Source organism: Stegodyphus dumicola, chromosome 1 (assembly GCF_044657685.1).
Source record: "Stegodyphus dumicola isolate Sdum_Otavi_A_Nest chromosome 1, ASM4465768v1".
NCBI lineage: Eukaryota > Metazoa > Arthropoda > Arachnida > Araneae > Eresidae > Stegodyphus > Stegodyphus dumicola.
In genome coordinates this window covers 105,581,876-105,605,474 of record NC_140768.1, presented here as the reverse complement: position 1 = coordinate 105,605,474, position 23,599 = coordinate 105,581,876, and the positions used below count along the sequence as shown (strand labels likewise).

At 32.9% G+C, this 23,599-nt stretch overlaps 2 protein-coding genes across 2 annotated transcripts in view; one reads left to right on the top strand and one right to left on the bottom strand.

The window, feature by feature from the left end:
• LOC118193848 (bicaudal D-related protein homolog) overlaps positions 1-23,599 on the bottom strand; it is a 287,866-nt gene that overhangs the window by 77,335 nt on the left and 186,932 nt on the right. The gene's annotated exons all lie outside the window — the stretch shown is intronic.
• LOC146999186 (uncharacterized) lies at positions 6,068-13,204 on the top strand. The gene is made up of 2 exons (XM_085818669.1): positions 6,068-11,533; positions 12,790-13,204. Exon 1 carries the CDS (start codon positions 6,068-6,070, stop codon positions 9,656-9,658), a length of 3,591 nt encoding a protein of 1,196 aa, XP_085674795.1. The 3' UTR covers positions 9,659-11,533; positions 12,790-13,204.

The window sequence follows — 23,599 nt, the reverse complement described above, 5'->3', positions numbered from 1 at the left end:
TTTTCAGAGAAAGAGCTCCTTTAAATTTGAAATTTGATTCCTTCATTTACAGATTGTTTTCATCTTACTAACCAGAACTCTCGCAAACCATCTCCGAATATCACGCCTAACCTTGCCCTGTTAACTGTTGAATATTATGGCAGACTAATACGAGAACCGAATGCCGAAGCGAACAAGAACAGACGTTCTATCAACCAATTCCCTTCGAGTTAATTGCATACTCACCTTCTGTAACTATTTATTTATGATTTGAGACCTAAGGAGTAGCAGAGACGACAATAAGAACGATAGAGGTTCAAGCTACAGGGAAATAGAATTGAAGATATCTTACTAGATATTGCAATGTTAATATTGCTACGTATTCTTATTGGAATCTAAGTTCCTTTTAAAGAAATATTTTATTATATATTAGTATTTTATCCATGACTACTTTTCATTTGTTATGTTCTTACTGTACTTCGTAAATTAATTGACTCGCTTAATTTTCAGACGATTCTCGATGTTAGTAAAATTAGTAAAAAAAAAGATAAAATATGATATATGCAAAACAGTCTGTAATAGTCAAAATATCGTTTTATTCGAGGCAAATTTGTTAAATATAACGTGAATTTTTTCCAACGATTTGTATATTCATTAGGCTTCTTTTGAAACTGAAAACCTGATTAGCCAGCGAAACCTTCTCTGAGATTCGAACTCCGGCACTCTCGACTACTAGTCGGACTAGCTTCCAGTTGCATTCCGAAGGCACGCCGTAAGGAAGGAGAAATTTACTTACAGTTTTTCCCACTTAAAGAGTCAAATTCTGGTTGTAGCGAATTATAATGCACCATATTTTAGTTCGATTACTGCTTGTAGAATCATTTTGACATTTTAGAGCAGACAAACATGAAAAAAAACGTCAGCTCAACCCTGACGCCGTTTTACGAACTCTGGATCTTCCGATTGCCAATCAAATGTATTTTGGCATATTGAGCAGCAGAAAGACACTGCATCTGCTACTATTTTGATGCTGATACGACTGCGGAGTACTGCGGGGAACAATAAGTTTGGATAAGGGAATAACAATATCCTTTACGATTCTCTTTTTCAGTTTTTGGTGTGACACGGTAAAAGAACGCAATTAATGTGTCTTCTCTGTCTCTCTCTCTCTCTCTCAAAAAAAAAAAAAAAAAAAAAAAGAGGAGGGGGGGCTTTTGGAACAAACTTTTTTGTTTAATCAAATCCAATACTGTCGGTGGCCATTTAAATTTAAACGCTAAATACCTTACACGTTTTGGAACGGCAACATGCTGCTGTATGGAAGATAGAAGTATTTTATTTCTGGCAGTGGCAGCGCATTATTTTCAAAGAATCGAATGTGTGGATAAAAACTGAAAGATAAATATCTTATTACATTTTTCCGAATGGCAACTGTCTGGCACATCGGTGACAATGTGTTTTATTTCGAATAGTATTAGCTCGCTTTTAAGTAGCTGAGTTTGTTAATAAAAAATTCGTTAAATTCGCATTGAATATAAAAAGAAATAAAATTCGGTACGTCAGCCGATGAAATACAACGAGGAACATACGCACACACATACATACAGATTCTTCATTATTTAATAACAGACGTTACTCTAACAACAAAAAGCTTCTATTTGCATTCAAGGGACCATTCTAATTGTCCACATCTATGCAATTTAGTAGGTAATTTTTGCCTCCTTATTAATGTTTCCCAGCTGCCTACGAATAAAGAAAAAATAAAGAAGGGTTTCAGTGAAACGAGTTTTAGCATCGTCTGCTCGTTCCGTTATTGGTAACTAGCACCTGCCTCATAGAAATCACCATTTTCATGGGATTTTTAATCAGCTGTTATCAATGGGCGGAAGTTTGCAGAGTTATGGAATTGCAGTCGAACCCGGCTGTAGCGAACGCCCGGGTATAAGGAACGAACCTTTTGGTCGAGTCAAATTCCCTATGTACTTAATTGTTAGTTTTATACTGATAATAGCGAACCCCATTATACGGTCAAATTGCTTTATAATGAACCCCAGACAGCACACCGAACGAATCTTTTGGTCGCATTCAATCCCCTATACTCTTAATGGTATATTATACTGCTATAGCAAACCTCCAGAGGTCTGAGAATTAGATATACCGAACTGTACGGGTATCTCCGAATGAAACTTTTTGTATTTTTTGTATTTTTTTTTTTTTTTTAATCTTTTTCCGTAATATCTGCAGTTTTAACGAAAAAGGTAACTAAACCTTAAAATCACCCACGTTTAGAATGTTAGGATTCCAATTCCATATTCAATACATAAAAGAAAAATCTTTAATTTTCTTTAAAGATCAAATCCACTAACAGTTTCTTCGATTCCATTCAAATTTTTTGACCGAGTTATCATACAGATTTCTATTCAAGGTTGATACTAAGATGGAAATTATCGCTATTCAGGGAAAGAGGATGCAGTGCATCTGAAAACTAACCCGATTTTCAAAGCTAAATTAGCTACAAGCTCTGACTAAACTAAATGAGCTCTGTCTACAAGGTAATTCTTTGACTGTTTTCAATGCTCATGACAAATTAAAGAGGTCTGAGAGGGCTTGATTGAGGGTTAGTTGCCTAAAACATAGACACTTTTCACCATTTCCAAACTTAGGATCTTTTTTAGTAGAAAATTATAATATTATTTAAAAATAAATATATAATGTCATATGTTCTCGAAATTCACAGTTTCAAACTTCAAACAAAAAAGTCACAATTTCAAACTTATTTTCCAAGTTGTAAAATGTAGTGAATTTTTACGGGCTCTTTAACTTTTCAGTTTAGAGAATAACAAACTAACTCTTAATGAAAGAGACCAGTTAATTGAACTCTCTAATGGCTAATGGCACCGCAGATAAAATGAAATTCTGAGCAGAAGGTAAGGTTAATTTTTGGGCTTCATTATCAATGAAAAGGAGTACATTATTGCTTTAAAAGTTATATTTCAGTTTCTGTCAATCTGCCTAGGAAAGTGTTTTCATCACTAATACAAATTTTAAAAATCTAATGTGGACATCATATGACTCCCTTATACGGCCTATTAAATTATACAATTTTTTTGCCCACTTCATTTAAATTTATTTTCTCGATTTATTATAACTTAATTCACTGATCTCTCCAGGTAAGTTGAAAATGACATTAAAGATTGCAAATTTTGAAATTAAATATCCCAGTGAATTGTCGTACGGGAGTCAAACTTCTTGTATTTTTATGTTTTCCACAAAAATCCACAAAGACACGAAAGAAATGAATTTCATAACCAATAAAATCCAAAATTCCTCACGAATATGTAAAATTTAACCAATATTCACCAGTTTGGTAGAAAATACAGAGAAAGGAAATAAAAAAATACATAACATAAAAACAATACAAATAGGCAGAAGAATGCAATTAAAATTTGATCCAACTTTATCAAGAGGAGGTAAATCAGACCTAATTAAAAATCGCTATTTTTCTCTTTTAAAACTACAACGCTTATCAAAGATTAACCCTTCACTTAGGTTATGTAACACCAAACCTGAAAATAACAATACTTCCTGTTGGAACTTTTCATAGTATAGAGGGCGCTGTTGCGCCAAAAGAATTCTGTGTTTTTTACATTATGTAACTGTGGTTCGCCATTGCGATGTGTGTGTATTACTGAGATATATTTTGGTGCTTTCATTAAATATAAATGAAAGATATAGTCATGAAATTTTTGTATCCAAATCAAGATCAAATTTACCACTGATGCAAACTCGTTTAAACAAAATATAGTTCGAACAAGAATAGTCAAGTTATTACTAGCCTTTCGAACTACGCATTAGTATCGTTATTCGCTTCGTAACATGTGGTGCTGTCGCCGGGAATTATCGTAATGGTGGGGTGAGTAAATAGTTTTGTTGAAAATTTGGTTGAATAGAATATTTTGTAATTGTTGAAGTAGTAGGGTTATTTGATGTTGTTGATCTTGTTTGGTAAAAATTTACAACTTTAGGTTTCGCATTTACTGAATATTTGCATTGGTATTTGAAAATAAGAAAATGTTGTACTTTCTTAGAATTAGAATTTGTTGTTAATGCTTGAAGTGTGATTTGTTGTTGAAAATTACAGTTTGTTTTCTTAGAATTCTAGAATTAGAATTTATTGTTAAAGTATTTGAGGGGTAAAATTTGTTGCTAGAAACTGTGAAAATGGCTAAATTGTTTAAGCTTCGAACTAAGCGTGACACACATCGTGAACAAACATTGAAGTTAGTAGAAAAAATAAACATATATTTGAATGAATCAGATATTGACATAGATGTATGTGATTCATATTTAGAACAGTTGAATAGTAAAATTGAAATTATTAACATACTAAATAGTGACATTGATGAATTGTTGAAAGAAGAACAAGAAATTAAGGATGAAATTAACACAGTAGATGAATATAACGAAAAAATAATACCAGTTAAAGTAAAGTTGCAAAACAAAAGTAAATCAATTGGAAAAGTTCCATATCAGTCAGGTGAACAAACAGTAAATCCAGAAAATGTTCACGTAGAAAATAAAACTTTAGGAAACAGAACTAAACTTCCTAAACTTTCGCTTCCTCGATTCTATGGTGAGCCTTCAGAATATTTAGATTTTTGGAATCAGTTTGAGAATTCTGTGCATAATAATTTTAATTTAACTGAGGTTGACAAATTTTGCTATTTAAAGTCGTTATTAGGTGGTAAAGCCTTAGCTAGCATTAAAGGATTCTCAATTACTCCAGAGAATTATAAACAGGCTGTTAAATTAATTTCGGAAACATTTGGCCAAAGAGACATTTTAATAAATGCTCACTTGTCAAATTTATTAAATCTGGCACCTGTAAAAAATGCTTCTAACATTCAGGCCCTTCGTAACCTTTATTTTGAAGCCCAAACTCAAATTAGATGTTTAGAGGAATTAAATGTCAAATCGGAAACATACACAACAATACTGACTAACATAATACTAAAAAATCTGCCAGGAGAATTGACTCTTGAATTTTCGAAGCAAAATATAAATAATTGTCATGATTTACAGGAATTGATGAAGTTTTTACACAATGCTATTAGTGCAAGAGAAAAGGCATTCCGTATTAATTCTAATAATGTATCTTCATATAATAATTTTCATTCTAACCAACACAAACAAAACAATTTTCGAAATCAGAAACGAAACTTTCATCCGAGTCGCAATAATCAACACGCGTCAGTAACAGAATTTATGGCGAAAACTTCCGAAGTTTGTTTATTCTGTGGTCAAGGTCACTGTAAGACTGAATGTGAGAACATGACTGTACAGCAAAAAAAGGATAAATTAATTAAGGAAAGGAGATGTCTGTTATGTTGTAACACAAACTGTTTTGTGAAAAAATGTAATGCTAAACAGTGTTCATTCTGCTTTGGTAGACACGCCAAAGCTATTTGTTTTAAATTTGAAAATTCTAGCAAGTGTAAATCTAATTCAAAACCGGAAGAAGAAAAACCAAAGGGATTGGAAATTCAGCCTACTATTTCGAATTCAGTTGTAAATGATAGGAATGTGATTTTATTGCAGTGTGTTAGGACAGAAATTGTTGGTCGTAAATCGTCAGGTACAGTTATTGCAATGTTTGATAACGGTAGTGAGAAGAGTTTTATTAAAAGAAATGTATCTATGAAGTTGGGATTAAAATGTCTAGGGTCAGAAACATTAAAGATTTATTCATTTGGAGCAAAGGATCCTAGGTTGCAAACATGTCGCAGAGTTGAAGTGAGATTGCGAAATATTTTAGATGGAAATGAAGTCGTAATACAGGCGTTGGAAACAGATGAAATTTCGAGGGCGGCGATTAATTTGCCGAATGAGCGTACAAGAGCTGAAATGGAAGCCAAGGGATTAACTTTAACGTGGGGTTATTAATCAAGCGTCAGATGATAATAAAATTTCCTTGTTAATAGGTATAGATTTTTATTGGAAGTTGACAAAAGGTTTTGAAAGGTTAAATACGTCTTTGGTAGCTGTAAACACAGAACTTGGATGGTCCTTGCAGGGAAATTGTGGTGATATGAGTAAAACGGCTGCTGTGAACTTAGTTTTAGGTGATCAAAGCACTGTATCAGCTGAACTCAGGCGTTTCTGGGAACTGGAAAGTTTAGGTATTGAAAACAAGGAAGCGGAGTGTTTGACTTTAGTGGAACAGGAGATACTTGATGAATTTAATAATTCTGTTGGGTTCGTAGATGGAAGATATTGTGTAAAGTTTCCGTGGAAACCAGGTATGCAGGAGAAATTAGCAAATAATAGAGAAGTGGCTCGGAAACGTTTCGATAGTCTGGTTAGGAGATTTAGAAATGATACAGCTTTTTATGAGGATTATAAAAAAGTAATTGATGATTATCGTAGGGAAGGTATCATTGAGAATTCGTCGTCAGATACTGAAGTGTCATATTCTGAGCAGTCATTCTACTTACCCCACCACGCTGTCATTCGCGAGGACAAATCTACTAGTCGACTTCGAATCGTGTTTGATGGTTCTTCTCATGAAGGAGGACAACTTTCAATTAATGACTGTTTATTTAAAGGACTAAACTTGTATCCAAATCTATTTGAAATGATTTTAAAGTTTCGACAAAATACAATCGCCGTCACAGCGGATATAAAGCAAGCGTATCTACAAATTTTGATCGATCCTAGTGATAGAAAATTTACTAGATTCTTCTGGACTGATGATATTGGTTCTAATTCATATCAAGAAATGAACTTTAGTCGAGTTTTATTTGGACTAAAACCAAGTCCATATTTATTAGCTGCAACTCTGAAATATCATTTTGATAAATGTAAAGAAGAATTTCCTGATACTTGCAAATTACTGTCAGAATGGTTTTATGTCGACGATTTGATTGGAGGCGAAGAAGACTTGCAAGCGGCTTTGAAAATTACGACTGAAAGTGTAGAGATTCTCAAAAGATGTGGCATGATATTACGAAAATGGAAAACCAATTCCATGGAACTGCGTAAGCTGTGGAAAGATGCTGAGTTCGACATCGATGAGGAAAAGAGCTCAAGTACGGGACTTGACTCACCATCCAAGGTGTTGGGTCTAGTTTGGGATCCAGATGCGGACAGTATATCTTTTAACGTGAAAGAATTATCAAAGTTTGTCAAGAACGGAACTGCTTCGAAAAGGTTTATTCTTCGAGTAGTGGGTCGTATTTATGATCCTATCGGATTTCTTGGGCCTTTCATCATAAAGCTGAAGTGCATTCTACAGGAACTGTGGAGTCATGACATAGACTGGGATGATAAACTTCCATCGTCACTGGATCACAAGTGGCAGTTGTGGTGCAGTGAAATCGAACACTTAGAAGATCTTCAGATTCCTCGATGTTATTTTTCAAATTTGAACTGTAAATTTATTTCATTTGAAATTCATTCTTTTTCAGATTCATCTCTTTTAGCCTATGGAACTGTATTGTATTTAAGAGCTATATCTGAATATGGGAGGATAAGTATCAGTTTTATTTGTTCTAAAAGTCGTGTAGCTCCTCTGAAAAGTCTTACATTACCAAGACTGGAATTAATGGGAATAATGGGAGCTTTATTGTCCGCAAGATTAGTCCATCAAGTAAGTAAATGTCTTAAATTTAATACTTCTAGTTATTTTTGGACAGACTCGATGATTACATTATGTTGGATTAAGGGACAAGCTAGTAAATACAAAACTTTCGTAAAAATTAGAATAGAAGAAATTCAATCTTTATCAGATACCAATAATTGGGCTCATTGCCCTGGTATGGATAACCCTGCAGATATCTTGTCCAGAGGAATTTCTGCAGCAAATTTAGCTACAAACCATCTTTGGTGGAACGGTCCACCGTGGCTAAGCCAATCACCTGAATACTGGCCTACTGAAAGAGAGAACTTAAAATCTACAGACGTAGACTTAGAGCTAAAAAAAGAATTTGAAAGTACAGTGCAAAATAACTGTTTGGTAGAAAATTCGAAATTTATTTTAGATTTAAGGAAACATAGTTGTTTGTTAAAAGTACTAAGAGTAACTGCACTAGTTAAACGGTTTGTTAATAAACTTCAAAAACGACAAACGATTGCAGGTCCCCTCACAGCAGAACTTCAAAATGCTGAAATAGAGTGGATAAAACATGAGCAAAACATAGAGTTCAACTTAGAATTACAGAACCTTAAAAATGGTGTGGTGGTGGTGTATTTAATTATGGCAAAGCACACTAGGGCTATCTGCCTAAGAGGAGGGATGCCTTTCGTGGAGGACTTTCTAAGGGAAACTGGCTCGTATACACGTTACACATGGGGAAAACCACGAAAACACCCATGCAGCCAGCCCCTTAAAAATGGTAAATCGATTCCTAAAAACTCACCACTTTCGAATTTAGCCCCATTTCTCGACAGTTATGGTGTATTGCGCATAAAAGGAAGGTTAGAACAAGGAGCGTTTACAAAGGAGGAGGAAGCTCATCCTATACTTCTTCCTAAGCAGTCTAAATTTACAGAGTTAATTATTATTCGAGAACATAATAAAATTTTTCATGGTGGAGTTACATTTACGCTAGCCAAAATTAGGTCTAGATTTTGGATTCCACGAGGTAGACAAATTATAGAAAGAGTATTAGGTAACTGCCTAATTTGTCGAAAGTATAAGTTGAAACCAGCTAAACAAATAACTAGTCAACTACCTAAATGTAGAATTACTGAAAACCCTCCTTTTACTGTAACTGGCATAGATTTCACTGGCCCAGTTTTAATAAAATCAGGAAAGGATACGCCTCAAAAGGCTTACATAACATTATTTACATGCAGTGTTACTAGAGCTGTGCACATAGAATTAATCACAAATATGTCAACAAAAAATTTTATTTTGTCATTAAGGAGATTTTTAGCTAGGAGAGGAAATTGTAAAGTTATCATTTCCGACAATGCTAAGAGCTTTAGAGCCACTAATGAAATTCTTAAAGAATTTGCAAAAATTATAATAGATTCAAAATTAAAATATTTCATATCAATAAACGGCATAACTTGGCAATATATTGCGCCTCACGCGCCTTGGTGGGGTGGTTTTTATGAAAGGCTTATGAAAAGTATCAAAGATCCTTTGAGAAAGGTTCTCGGAAGGGCTCTTCTTAACTTTGAGGAAATGATGACTATTCTATCAGAAATTGAGTTGGTTTTAAATCATAGACCTCTTACTTATGTCCATAATGAAATAAAAGAGCCAGAAGCTCTTACACCTGCCCATTTCTTGTTTCCAGGGCAAGAAAATATTTCTTATCCTGTACATTTTGCCGACCTTTTCAGGAATGAACCATTGAACAGGCAGACTTTGACTAGGAGAAAACTGTATCAAACTAATCTTTTGAAACAAATTTGGAAAAAGTGGAAGGAGAAGTATCTCCTCGAATTACGGTCTGCGCATACTTTTCTAAATCCATCTCCTGAAAGGAATCTTAAAAAGGGTGAGGTTGTATTGCTGGAGGGGTCGACGAAATCAAAATTTTTATGGCCTATTGGAATTATAGAAGAAGTTTATAAAGGTAGGGATGGGTATGTGCGTTCATGTTTGATTCGTACTTCTCAAGGACTTTATCGAAGACCCGTCCAATTAATCTATCCTTTTGAAGTTTAAAGTTATATATATATATGTTTGTTTCATGTATTGTATTTAATTTGCAATGTAGTTTTCAGTATTAATTTGTGCATATTGATTTTGATTATATCTAAATATATTATTGATATGTAAATTTAATGTGCTCTTAAAAGAGCACAGGTGGGGTGTGTTGGAACTTTTCATAGTATAGAGGGCGCTGTTGCGCCAAAAGAATTCTGTGTTTTTTACATTATGTAACTGTGGTTCGCCATTGCGATGTGTGTGTATTACTGAGATATATTTTGGTGCTTTCATTAAATATAAATGAAAGATATAGTCATGAAATTTTTGTATCCAAATCAAGATCAAATTTACCACTGATGCAAACTCGTTTAAACAAAATATAGTTCGAACAAGAATAGTCAAGTTATTACTAGCCTTTCGAACTACGCATTAGTATCGTTATTCGCTTCGTAACACTTCCAAATACGTTTTCAGCGATTATCAGGATTTCAGAACGAATTTTCCAATACCCTTATCATATCATGATAACGCAATCATGCACTTTTCCGATGCAGCACTTAGTCTTTTATGATAACATGAGTTTAATTTTACCCATATGCGAACGAAACAAATGCACACTTTTTGCTATTTCATCAGAGTGAAGAAATCATTTCGTTAATGTAGTTTTAGATAAGTCCTACTATTTAAGAAAGCTACGTATTTCTATTTCATTTAGAATTGTCACTGAATGATAAAGCGAATATGATAGATTTAAGTGACGCAGAGTTAAATTTGGAATTATACGAAGAATTTTATTCACGAAAGGAAGCTGATATTTTGCTAGAAGAAGTCTTAAACTATGAATTTAAAAGTATTAATATTCAAATTAATGACAATCAGAGAAGTTCGGTAGTTCCAGTAAGAAACCATGGAGAAAAGTTCTCGGTGTGTGTGTGTATTTAATTATGGCAAAGCACACTAGGGCTATCTGCCTAAGAGGAGGGATGCCTTCGTGGAGGACTTTCTAAGGGAAATTGGTTCGTATACACGTTACACATGGGGAAAACCACGAAAATACCCTTGCAGCCCGCCCGTTCGCGGGATTCGAACCTCGGAAAAAGTTCTCGGAATTGGTGAGGAAGGAATCAGTTACAAATTCTTCTGAACGAGTATTCGTGCAGAACCTTGGACGCAGTCTGTTCTAAATATTAAAGAAGACGTTGAAGCAGTGACAAGCAAAAAATATAATTTTGTCTTATTGAATTACTATCCCGATGGACTTGCTAAGATGCATAAAGACAATGTCTATCTATGCGTAAAGTTTGTCTTGAATCCGAATGTCATATATCTATCATCAATTTAGGTGCAAAACGTCGAATGATATTTTCCCGACTAACTTTTACATCACGTACCGTGGACTTAGAGCATGGATCACTCGTGATAAAACCACCAACGAATCAATATTGGATGTATGGAATACCATCTGAACCTGAAGTTCAAGAGTCTAGAATTAGCCTTACCTTTCGCGATATAAAAATTTCGAAAATTAAAAAACGGCGATTGGATGATGAGAAGGAGGAACTTCCAGAGGATGACTGGCTTGTCAACTAGATGAAATCTGCTCCTGAATATATCTTCATGCCTGATAATCGAGAAAAGGGAAAGAAAAATTCGAAGTTGATAATACAGTGAACTCTTGGTTGGGGATATTTTGTATCCCTCATTCAGTTTGAAAACGGAGTGAACTACGTGAATTTGCGAAATAAAACAAAAACTTGTATCCTACTACATGCGGCGTTGTTATGAGTCCCCCTATATGGCAAGAATTTTCTTCCAAAATATATCAGTTCAATTTTGTGTATACAAGTGCCAGTCTCATTTGCAATGAGTTGATAGTCTTCAACAAAGGAGGTGAGTGCATTTTACAACAAGTTTTTAAACAGGATGAATATTCCTTAAAACTAAAACCTACTTATTTACAATTAGACTATGATATTTTAAAAAGACTGAAAGAATTTATTGCTGATGTGTCAAAATGCTTTATATAAATGTATTTTTGAAGTTAGTTTATCCTTGCAAATCAGATGTAAAAATAATTGTTCGGATAAAACAAATGATGATGATAAACTGTTCAAAGAACTCGTAAACTCTATCAAAACTGAATTAAATTCAGTGATTAAAAATCTAATTAAATGCGAGGGATGTATTATAGACCATCCTTTCACAAACAAGACATGAATGCATTACGATAAGTGTTGATAATAGAATTTAAAATATTGGTTAAGATGTATTTTTATGTATAAATTTTTAAAATGTAAAATAGATTCTTAAGACAGAAAAATATTATTCGCTGATTTCATGACATGTTTTTTGAATCTAAATGTTATGAAGATTATAAAAATGCTTTGATATAAGTACAGCTATTTTATATAAATTTCTATGTTTGACTGATGTTATGTCTGCTTTGGTTTTGTAGTATTTTTTATAGAAATATATTGAAATTTTTATTTTAATTTTAAAACAAACATGTATATCAAATGTAAATAAATGGATGTTGCTCTTAACTTGATATCAACTAATGAATGAAAATTTTAAGTATGTTTTATGTATAATACAGAAACTTGTTCTTTTTAAATAAATAAATGTATTTCAATAGAACATTTTCTTGGTAAAATGAATGTATTGTTATTTTTTATAACCATTTTCTTAAGCATTATATGTTTTCAATGCAGTATATGCATCAAGCGATTCACTCGTGTTGAAAATTTAAGAGTTCATGAAGCGATTCATTGTTGAAGTTTTACTTGTGTGATATATTTGCAAGGTTTCCTGAAAACGAGGGATCAGAAGAGACATTTGAAATCTCATGAAAGAATATTCAGTTGTAGTGTATGTCCTAAGAAATTTAATGAAGTTGATAGTTTGAAAAGTCGCGAACCTTCTCGTTGTAGAATTTGTAGTGAATAATCACAAGTTCTTTTCATGTAAAAAGGATATGAAAACTTATAAAGTTATTTTTAAATGTAAATCATGGTAAAAAATATTGAGCATGACAATTTAAAACATCATGAGACTTTACTTGTTATATATTGTATTGAATGTTCGGATATTTTTAAAGTAAAACAGAATTTGAAGAGAATCTCATTAAACTTTTTTTTTAAATGTAGCAGCTGTCAAAAAATACTGATGATGATGTTTTGAAACAGCATAATACTTCTCCTCTTAGAAATTGCATCCATTGTTTACAAGTGTTTAAAAGAAAAGGGATCTGTTACACCACATTCGAATGCGAGATGGTTTGATGCGAAATCTTACAAAAACGAAGAAACGTTGACATCGTTAATGCATGTAAGTCTATTAAAATCACAAGTCAATTGTATGTTCTCAATTGAAGCAATTTTCTAGAACTTAGAAAAATGATCAAGTCTTAGATCTACTTCTTGAATGTATAAAATTGTAACTAGTAGAAAAATTGAGTTATGGTGTAGTGTTACATTGAGTTACGATACCGGTGCCTAAAATGGTAATCAGTAGTTACTTTTAAAATGTGTCGTAAGTGTGAAAATGCAGAAATAAAAGAGCTTTGACGAATTTAATAATGTTCAATGTGGTTCAATGCGGGTCTTGAGAAAATTTATTCAATGTGAATTAAATAGTGTAAGATATGGACCTCTTTCTCCCAATAGTTAATTACTCAGCAGTAAGACAATTAAATAAATATATATGCATATAGTATATGTAATGAATGATGATATTACATTCATTAATGTAAATAACTGATGATATGTGCATTAACATAGTGAATGCTCACTTTTATGAAGTTCTAAGCATTACTTCAAATATCATTCATAAAAGCTTTATCTAATATATGCAAACAAATTTTTTGTTCATACTCGGGAATGTATGAAAGTTTAAATATTTTTTAATTTAATGTAGATTGGAGTAAAATATCTGCCTCTTTCTTTGGTTCAATCGGTAATGAGTATATGGCGGTATAGGTATGCATATTCGTAAGAGTTATACTGTGCCACAATCTTGACAATGTTTTGTTCAAGAAAATATATTAGCTGATAAGAGAATTTTTTAAATTAATAAACTAATCCAAATCAATGTTATGGAAAAGAAAACTCTAGAAGCATTTACATTTCCAGAAGTATATCAAAGTTCCTTTTCTTAAAAACAGCAAAATGTATCGTGGTTTTTATTTCTATTTCGTTAAAACTTGAACTTGTATAAAGTAAAAATTTTCTTTTAGCGTATAATCAAATAAATCAATAGAAAGCCCATATCATGAATGAAATTCATGTCTTACATCTGATTAAAAAGAAGTATTCTAAATCTAAGTGTTTATGCCTATTTAGCACAAAATATGTTTATTTGCCTTATAAATTTAACTAAAACCATTCTTATAACAGTATGCCTTAAATTGAGTAAAAATGTCAAGCGAAAGAAGTTCTAAAAACCTGAAATGTCGAAAGATGTTTACAATTGAGCAGCATATGGTAAGAGTCTCTTTTGGTATTTCTAAATCAGTTATAGGTTAAGGGGTGTTTTGAATAGAAGAAGTTAATGTTTGAGAAAATATACTAGTTCTATTTTGAAATGAGAAATAATTCGCTTTTTTGTCAATTAAGGAAACCTGTAATATTATCAAATAGAATGTCAGTGAAAGACATTGGGGTTGCATAGTGAATTAAAGAAGGTACTGTAGGGAATTTGAACAAACAAAGTAAGGTTACGTACGTACAAACATCAGGAAAGAATTCGTTTTGAATCCATTTTATTATCTGTTTTGGAAAAAAGTGTTTTTTATTCTATCTGTCTGTATAGATGTCACGCAAAGAAATCATTCAAATGGATTCGGGAGCGGTCAAAATGGATATTTCTGTTGAAATATGATCCCGCAATTTTTCGCGATGACAATACATCCTTTACTTCGTACAAGGAAGTAACAAATGACCGAAATCGACTTGATGTATGTCCCGATTTCAGACTTAAACTTACCAGCTACATGCAAACGTAGAACAACTGTTCAAGAATCCATTCATTAACATGATTATGAACATTTATTTAACTTTTAATTCATGATAAAGATTATCTCAAACTCTAATAGCGTTGAATTATTAAAAATATTAATTTTCCTTTATTAACTTAATTGATTATTACGAATTTAAAATCAAATTAATTTAAATTTATTTTTTAAATACAAATATCATGTAAATAACGTATGTTAATAAACTTGCTTTTTAAGGATATGGTGGTCCGCAGAATATTCTAATTATGAATAAGACCGCAACTTGAAAAACGTTTCAGAAACCCTAACCATACGCGAGTTTATCCTGATAAATGAAAGTATGATATTAGGAAGGTGAGTAGAGATAATAAGAGTATATTGCTGGCTTCACCATGTCAATGATTTCACACTTTATTTACTTTTAATGAATTGTCATTCCTAAATCATTAAAATTTATTGCTTTTATTGTTCATTGACCATTCAAATCATTTAAATTTACTATTGTCATATTGATCGACGTAAAATGATATGTTTAAGCATTACTTCGCTTAACCATAATTTTTTACAAATGAGAGGTTAAACATCACACATTTCCCGCACATATCTATAACTAACCCATCACTGCTAAGGAATTCAAACCTCGTGAGAATTTTGAATCTATTTACATATGCATTAAAAGAAACAAGAAGTCAACTTCATCCAACGTGTTTGGACAGCTAAAGACTTCGCCTTTTCTGCCTTTCAGAAGCGGAAAAACAACTCGCGCAACGTTTAGAAATTTCGCGAATCGCTCAAGCATTTCTAGGTTATGCGATTCATCAGGCGTGGATGGCTACGGTTACGGTTCAAAACCTCGTGAGTGTACAGGAGATGTAATCGGGGAAAGTGACGGTGGGCCGAGTTCCATATTTTCTTATCGGGATATTCTTAGAACAACTTCTGCATTTTAAGAAAACTGTTTCTTTGTCTTTATCCCATATTCCTTTGGGTTGGACGCGAATGGGTATGGGTTTCTGTGCGTTTCACAGAGGGAAACTGGTTTCCTCGTGTTCTTCGCTTATTTCTTTTTCGTCAATAAAATGATAAAGATGTTTCTTCTTTACTCAGGCTGTTCAACGGAAACAAAAGCTGTGCCTATATTATCATTTCAAACTCAAACAGCCGAATGCCCGACCTGAAAACAGTTGACGGGTGAGAATTTGTTTTAACAAAATTAAAAATTTTATTAATAAAATGAAAAATATTTTGAATAATGTTTAAATCTCGCTAACTAATATTTATCAAAACATACATACACAATATTAATAGGATCGCAAAAGGGGAAAAATATTCAAGTTTATATTTATTTTCTAATCTGAAATATAAAGTTTGGTACCTGCAAGATATATCTCTTGATTGCATTTTGTAATTACAATATATTGGCATCTAAACATTAAATTCAAAACTGACATATCTTTTAAGTAATTATAACATGTTTAGTTAACTATTAAATAATTTACTTTCATTTAAACTAAGAATAAACAAATTACGAAAACTTTCTAAATTTTCAGAAAAAATATTTTCCAAGAAGGGGAACACATGACAATAAGTAATTACAACCTCGTCTCTTCTTTTTATTTATTAATTTTTTTTTCGGCGCGTAAATAAAAATATGTATGTTTGCATGTAAATAATTAGAAACGTTTTTTCTAGAGCTTGATATTAGATAGCGTTTCGATTCTGATGAAGTTTTATAGCCTTGGAGATAAATCACTAGATTACTGACTGCAGATGCACTTCTGTCAATCAGGTTCTTTTCTTATTAATTTTCAACTGTGAAAAAAAGCTATTCACGTATTCCCAAGCGATTATTGCCAGTGTAAAATTTCGTATCTGAGCTTATTTGTTTTTAGAAAAGTACAAATAAAAGCTAACAGAATCTGTATCTTCAAATCTTTGAAAAAGATTTATATCAAGCTCTAAATTAATTAGCTCCATTTATAGATTTTCTAGTGCGTTATTCACATTCATTATTAATAGACTGAAATAATGGATCTTAACTCGGACTTCAAACAAATAAAATCTTGAATCTTTACAACACCGAATCTGTGGCGAATACATAATTGAAACGTATTCATGGGCCACATAAAAACTGCTTCGGATGCCGCCAGTCTGAGACCACTCGGCTAGTACAGAGAGAAAAGATTTTGCAATAGTCCCGCTGATTGGATACAATACATGGTTTCTTAAGTATTTCTTGAGTTAAAATTGAAGTTATCTGTTTTAAAGCTGAGATGGATAAAGAGTAAACGTTCTTGACTTAAAATATCTATTTATCAGATGCTTAGAAACTAATAGCCTATCTTAGATACTTCCTGATGCAGGCAAGTTATCACTTATCAATAAAGAACTTACAGACACTTAAATAATGTGAACTAACAGTTGACTGGGACCTCGTATTGTTGTTCAACTTAAAATACAACACAAGATCAAAAGATATCACGTTACTTACGTATTAACGCAAGCACCTTGGTATTGTCTGGCGATCTTTTACAAATGAAAAGTTACTTATCATGCAAATGCAAATTAGTGGTTTTTGCGACAATTTTTTAAAAAGATTCGCAAACTGGCGATATTTATCGTAAACCGGCAAACATTATGAACGTATCAAAAGAAAGAAATCACACTTTAGCAATTTAAAATATTTATTTTAATTATTAAATAAGGATTATATAACGTATTAAACAATAAAATGCTTACATTATTCGAGAAATTCTTGGGTAATTTTTTTTCCTCTGTCCTTCTCCCCATGTACCCACTTATCACTAAAAATATAAGTTTTAAGGTTCACGGTCGGTTACTATAAAAGAACAATTTAACAACATCAAACAGCACTTTCACCAACAGTCACTGATCTCGTTAAGATTCAGCATAGATTTAAATTAAGAAACCAGAGTATTTAACCTCACTCTTTGCGTAACTGAGATTTGTATTAACTTCTAAACTGAAGGAATCACTGTTATGGAAGACAAAAAGAAATGAACAGATGAAAATTTAAAATTTGACCGTTAGAAGTATAGCACAAATGTCTTGCCTTGTATAATACGCAAAAGAACTGAAAACTCCTCTTCAATATTAAGCTTTCATTGCAATGTGTCAGCAGTTCAGTGAGAGTTAATTATCATATGAGAAACTATGATTGTATACGTAAGCACTCTGATGCACCGATAGTTTCCTACTATTGCCTGTAATGAACTTTACACCAGCGAATGACATGAAGAGTGAAGGATCTTGAATCGTGTAAAGCAATTCATAGACATGACCAGTTCATCCAATGATGTTCTATTGCTTCCTTCATCATCGGAAATCGGATAACCGCTTTCTGTTTCTTATACTGCACGCTTACAAATGAGAAGACTTTCTGGACGTTGTTTAGTCATGTCATATTTCATATTGGAGAGCATTGATACATTGTATTTCATATGTATAGCACTGTGGGATTTCGTTTTTTTCCTCTACGGTAGATTTTTTTTATTTGATTTCGTACAATTTTTGATCAACCAACGTTTAAATTTCAAACAGTAATATTAGATGAGGTCAGCGGAACTAAAACTAGATAAAAACAATTTTGTCCTTTTGAAAATGCCTAATGGAATTTTATAAAAAAAAAAATCAAAGGCTGAAATTCTTTCTTATTCCTTTAGAATGACGGCGCAATTTTCTATAAACTATGGCAGGGATTTTCTATAGAATTTTACATATACTAGTTTCTATAGATATTTCTATAGATATATCTATAGAGATTCTAAAGATATTTCTGAAGATATTCTATAAGAATTGTGAATTTTCTAAAGATCTCTTTTGTATAATATTATATTATGTATATAGAATAAATTAATGGAATTCTATAGACAATATCAAATCCAGTTTACAGAAAATCACACCATCATTCTAGAAAAATTTAAACAAATTTTCTTGCTTTACTTTTTTATAAAAGATCTTATAGAAACTTTTGAATACTTAAAAGTATTATAAATCAACAAATGTTTCTTCTGGGATTAATCAAATTGACTTCAACTTTCATTTTAAAATAGAATTTCTTAACCTAAATTTTGAAATCCTTTGTTTCAAGGGTTCGGGGAGCGGGGAGGGGGAAGGATTATAGTACCAAAGGTAAATCATAATTTTAACCAGAGCGCACCGTCGGTCTAAACCAGGGAGCTCTTGTCACTGAACCCTAGTTTCAACAAAAAATAAGACAAATTGATTATAACCAAAGCTTAAGAATTGATTATAACTTCTGAATGCACACCTCTTTTCCGAGAAACAAATTCTTGAATGGAAGTTAAGATTTTTAAGGAAAGAAAAATCTCCACTCACACGTCAAAGGCTTTTTCTTCAAGAAGTATAATTAATTTATGATAGCAGGTAAAATTCTGTTCTGGAAAGTACTAGAAGTGCTGGTTGTAAGCGTTCAATGCTTGTGACTTCCCATGGGAAAGATATACTTTTTGAACTGTGGTTAATCTAATACAAGACAAGTAAATTGTAACTTGTACAGAATCTTATGTTTGTTCTAAGTTAAATCTGCGGATTCGGAGAAATTCCGCTCTCTTCCTGTCACATTTTTCTCCACAGCTAGAATGGTATCGGCAGGAGATCGAGGTCAGAAAGTGTTGGACTTTTCTTTGTTTTCATACCTATTACACACTCTCCGTTAAAATGTTCCGAGGAAGGTTTAGAGTATTCTTTTTATTCTCATTAGTGACACTTTAGCCAATTTGCTTTTATCATTGGTGTGCTAGAAAAAAGATTGGATTGGATTGGATTATTGTAATTTGGCACAAAACCTGTCAAGGTTATCTGCGCCAGACCAATGGTAACAATGCAATTAATCATTTGTAAAAACTTTCAGCTTAGGTAAAAAGAGACAGATTACAATCTATGATAAAAGCTGATATCTTTTAAAAACAGGTTAAAGTCGATTATAAAAGCCAATATCTTTTAAAAACAGAAACAAATTACGATGATGTGTCTTTCCAATTAAATTTCCTAAGTCCAGTTCTGAACAATTAAAATTTTTTGGCGAAAATAATTAAAACTCTGGCATTCCACCAAGATGTGATGGACTGTCAGATCTGCATTGCAGTTTGGGCAGCTGGGATTCTCTTCTCCCTTTAGAAGATACTCATGGGTCAGGCGACAATGGCCAATTCTCAGTCGAGTCAAGAGGACATCCTCCCTTCTATTAGCCATACATGACCAGTATCCAATGGTGGGTTTTACATTTCTCAGCTTGTTATATACTTTGTCATCCCATTGCTTCTGCCATTTGCTGAGAATTTTGCTTTTGACAAACCCTTTGATGTCTGCTAGTGGAATCTAAAGATTGTACATTGTGGTTGCAGTTTTAGCTGCAATATCCGCCAATTCATTCCCCTTAATGGCAACGTGTCCAGGGATCCACGAATAAAGAATCTGGTATCCCCGAATTTTTAAAGAATGATTCAACTTCAGGATTTTCGTTGCAACTGGGTGAGTACATTGAGCGTGATTTTTCAATGACATTAAGGCACTCATGGAATCTGTGTAGATAATAAACTTTATGTACTTTTGTTTTGAAAGGTAAGTCAAAGCCAGATGGGTTGCAGTAAGCTCAGAAGTAAGCACAGAGCAAACTGTATGTAATCGAACCCCTACTTTTGTTTTCTCTGTGACGAAAGCGGCACTAACATGATCCTGGGATTTTTATCCGTCTGTATATAGAGGGATATATTTCCTATATTTGTTTCTATGTTAAAAAAAATCTGCTTGTAGATGATTTCGTTAGTTTGTGATTTACTCCAGTGTCGAAAAGTATCCAGAGAATGGATTCTCCAATCCTCCCAGGGAGGAATTCCAAAAAAATCCTCCACCTGTATATCTATATTAGACAAATTATACTCCTCTACCAAAGCACTCATCCGCAAGCCGAAAGATGGGACACATGATGGTCGTGCCTGATATAAACGGGAGTATTGGTCATTAAGCAATTTTGACCGCGTAGAATTTTCGGTTTGTGATAAGACTTTGAAATAATGCTTAAAACAAAGATTTTCACGTCTCAACCGCAGGGAGGTCTCGTTACTTTCCACATATAAGCTTTCCACTGGAGAAGTTCTAAAGGCGCCAGTGCATATCCGAAGTGCTTGGTGATGTATCGGATCAAGTTTGGCTAATACTGAAGGCCTTGCCAACCCATAAATGATTGATCCATAATCTAGTTTCGAACGAATGAGAGCTCTCTATATAAAAAGCATTGAGCCTCGATCAGCACCCCAAGAAGTATTTGACAGTATTTTCAGAATATTCATAGTTTTTAAACATTTCTTTTTTAGATATGTAATATGGGGAAGGAACGTAAGCTTATGGTCAAATATCATTCCTAGGAATTTTATTTTCTTTTCTACAGGAATCAGCACATCTTGCAGATAAAGTTCGGGGTCAGGGTGCGGAATTTTCTTTCGACAGAAATGTACACACACAGTCTTTTGAGTAGAGAATCTAAAACCATTTTCCTGCGACCATTTAACAATTCTATTGAGAGATGTCTGCAGTTTACACTCAATGTCTTTCAGGTCTTTTCCTTGCAACTGACTTGCAGGTCATCGACGTTAGAAAAAAGAAAGGTCTTTGTTTTTAGCATCCCTTAAATATCGGGCTTAAATTCAGCCGGAGACCGGTTGAGCTGTTTCTTAGTTTTTGAGTGAAACCGTAATTCCAGCCGGAGCCTCAAATCAAATACCTATTATTTTATTATATTATTTAACTGTTTATCATTATTTTAATTATTTACTTTTATTTACGTATTTAAATTTTATTGAATTTTAATATTAATTATTCAGCTATTTTAATAATTTTATTATTTTATTTATCTATTACTTTAATTACGCATTTCTTCGTGTACTTCCTCTCTAACCTTTTAGCTTTAGGTTCAGAAAATTTTAAAAAACATTCGCACAATTTTCCCCTTTCTTTGTTGTACATAGTTCTCTCTCTCAGGGAGGGTTATTGGTAAATTATATTACCTTGATTATTTTCACTTTTATTCAGTATATTCAGTGTGTATTTTTGTATTAGCATTTCATCCATTTTATTTTCCTTTGCATTTATTATTCTAAAAGTATTTTGTGCGGGTTCTTCATTAAACTACCTGGATATGGGAGGTGTTTGTTCTTATACTGAAGAAACTTTCCAAACATGTGATTTCCCCTTACTTCTGTTCATTGTAACCTTATCGACTGCTGATGTGTTAGATATTTCGAAGTTAGGGTCTTTTGGTCTCCCCTTCTCCTTCATTCCTCCAATGTCCGCCTTGGGAACTGCGGTCAGGAGTCATCTATGTAAGGTGCCTCTGGGACTTTACAAGGTAACTGAGCCAGACAGGTCGCTGTCGGCTCAATTATCGCCAGTTATCATCTCAATATTCGTCAGTATGCGTCACTATATATTCTTATTGGAATGTAGGTTTCTTCTAAAGAAATAATTATGCGATAGTAATCAGTAGTATATCCATGACTACTTTTATTTATTATGTTTTTACTGTGACCGCTATTAAATGACTCGCATAACTTTTTCTTCTCGATTTTCTAAAGATAAAATTTGTCAAAAAAGGGAAAAATACGTGAAGAAATACGGTATTAATTATTTTGTTATTTTACTATTTTATAGAGCAGTTGCTCTTCTAATTTTGAAAATTAAGCTCTCGTAGTACAAATATGATTTCATTGTTTCCCTTCGAGGTAGAGTTAATTTTTTGATCCAGTACAATTTTTGATTAAACAACGTTTAAATTCCAAATGGCAGTATTACTTGTGGTGTGAATGTAAGGTATTTTCACCCTTCTTACCGCTTGCTTTCGTGTGGAAAGTATGTCTGCTTAGTAATCGGAAGATCCTGAGTTCAATCCCGACTTGATCATTGTGTATTTTTCCCACCTTCTGCTTCGAAATAAAAACCTGTTGACTGTGCAAGATATACTAAAGCCAGATAAAACAATTTTTCGCTTACAAAAATGTCTTGTACAATTTATAAAAAAATGCCAGTGCTAACCTTCTTCAAAATCCTTTCGAATTATAACGCCGTTTTCTATAAACTAGCTCAGAGACTTTCTTGGAAAATTTTAGATACAGCTTCTACAGATTCTACAGACAAAAGTATAAACATTGGATAAAATACTGGAGAATAAGCCAACAGCACCAAAAGTTTTGGGAAAAACGGCTGAGAAAAACGGAGAACATGGAGAGACTTCGTATGTTTAAGAGATTTTGCGAGCAATCAGGAAGGATGAGAGGGAACGGGAGAATGACCACTGAGAGGAGCCCAGGCAACAGCCCAGAAGATTTAGGGTATCTAACCGGTCCATTTGGAAGGAATTTCTCGCGAAAAAGAGTGGCACCTGTGAAAGTGCATATAGTTCGTAAAGGTCTCTCGTCTGAAATCTTACATAATATTTACAGAATCATTTAATTGAATTCTGAAGACAATATAAAACCCATTTTATTAAAATTCGAATATTCACCTTGTGAGCCCTGTGAATTGCCCCTTTTTCTTCCATAATTAAATTACTATCTTACAGTATATATATATTGCACACAGCAACACCACTGATGCAGCTAAAATGATATGCGAAATTAATTCAATAAGCCATTTCAGTCAGCACGGAAAGTAACTATCAGAACTCAACAATTTTAAACCTATATATCATCGTCAACAATAATGGTAAATAGTATGATATCACAGAAACCATGAATATTTGACAAATACTACATTTTTGAATTATTCATATTATGAATCGCGCTGCAAAAGTATTTCAGAATCATCAATCACCCACTTATTAATAAAATAATAATAATAATAATAAAAGATGTAATATAGCTCAGATTTTAATAGTTGTCCAAAAGATCTATTTTAAAGTTGAATATAGTTTAGAAGTAGATGAACAG

What these genes read in the sequence shown, in the direction of transcription:
- LOC146999186 (XM_085818669.1), top strand. Translation starts at nt 6,068, where the DNA reads ATGAGTAAAACGGCTGCTGTGAACTTAGTTTTAGGTGATCAAAGCACT.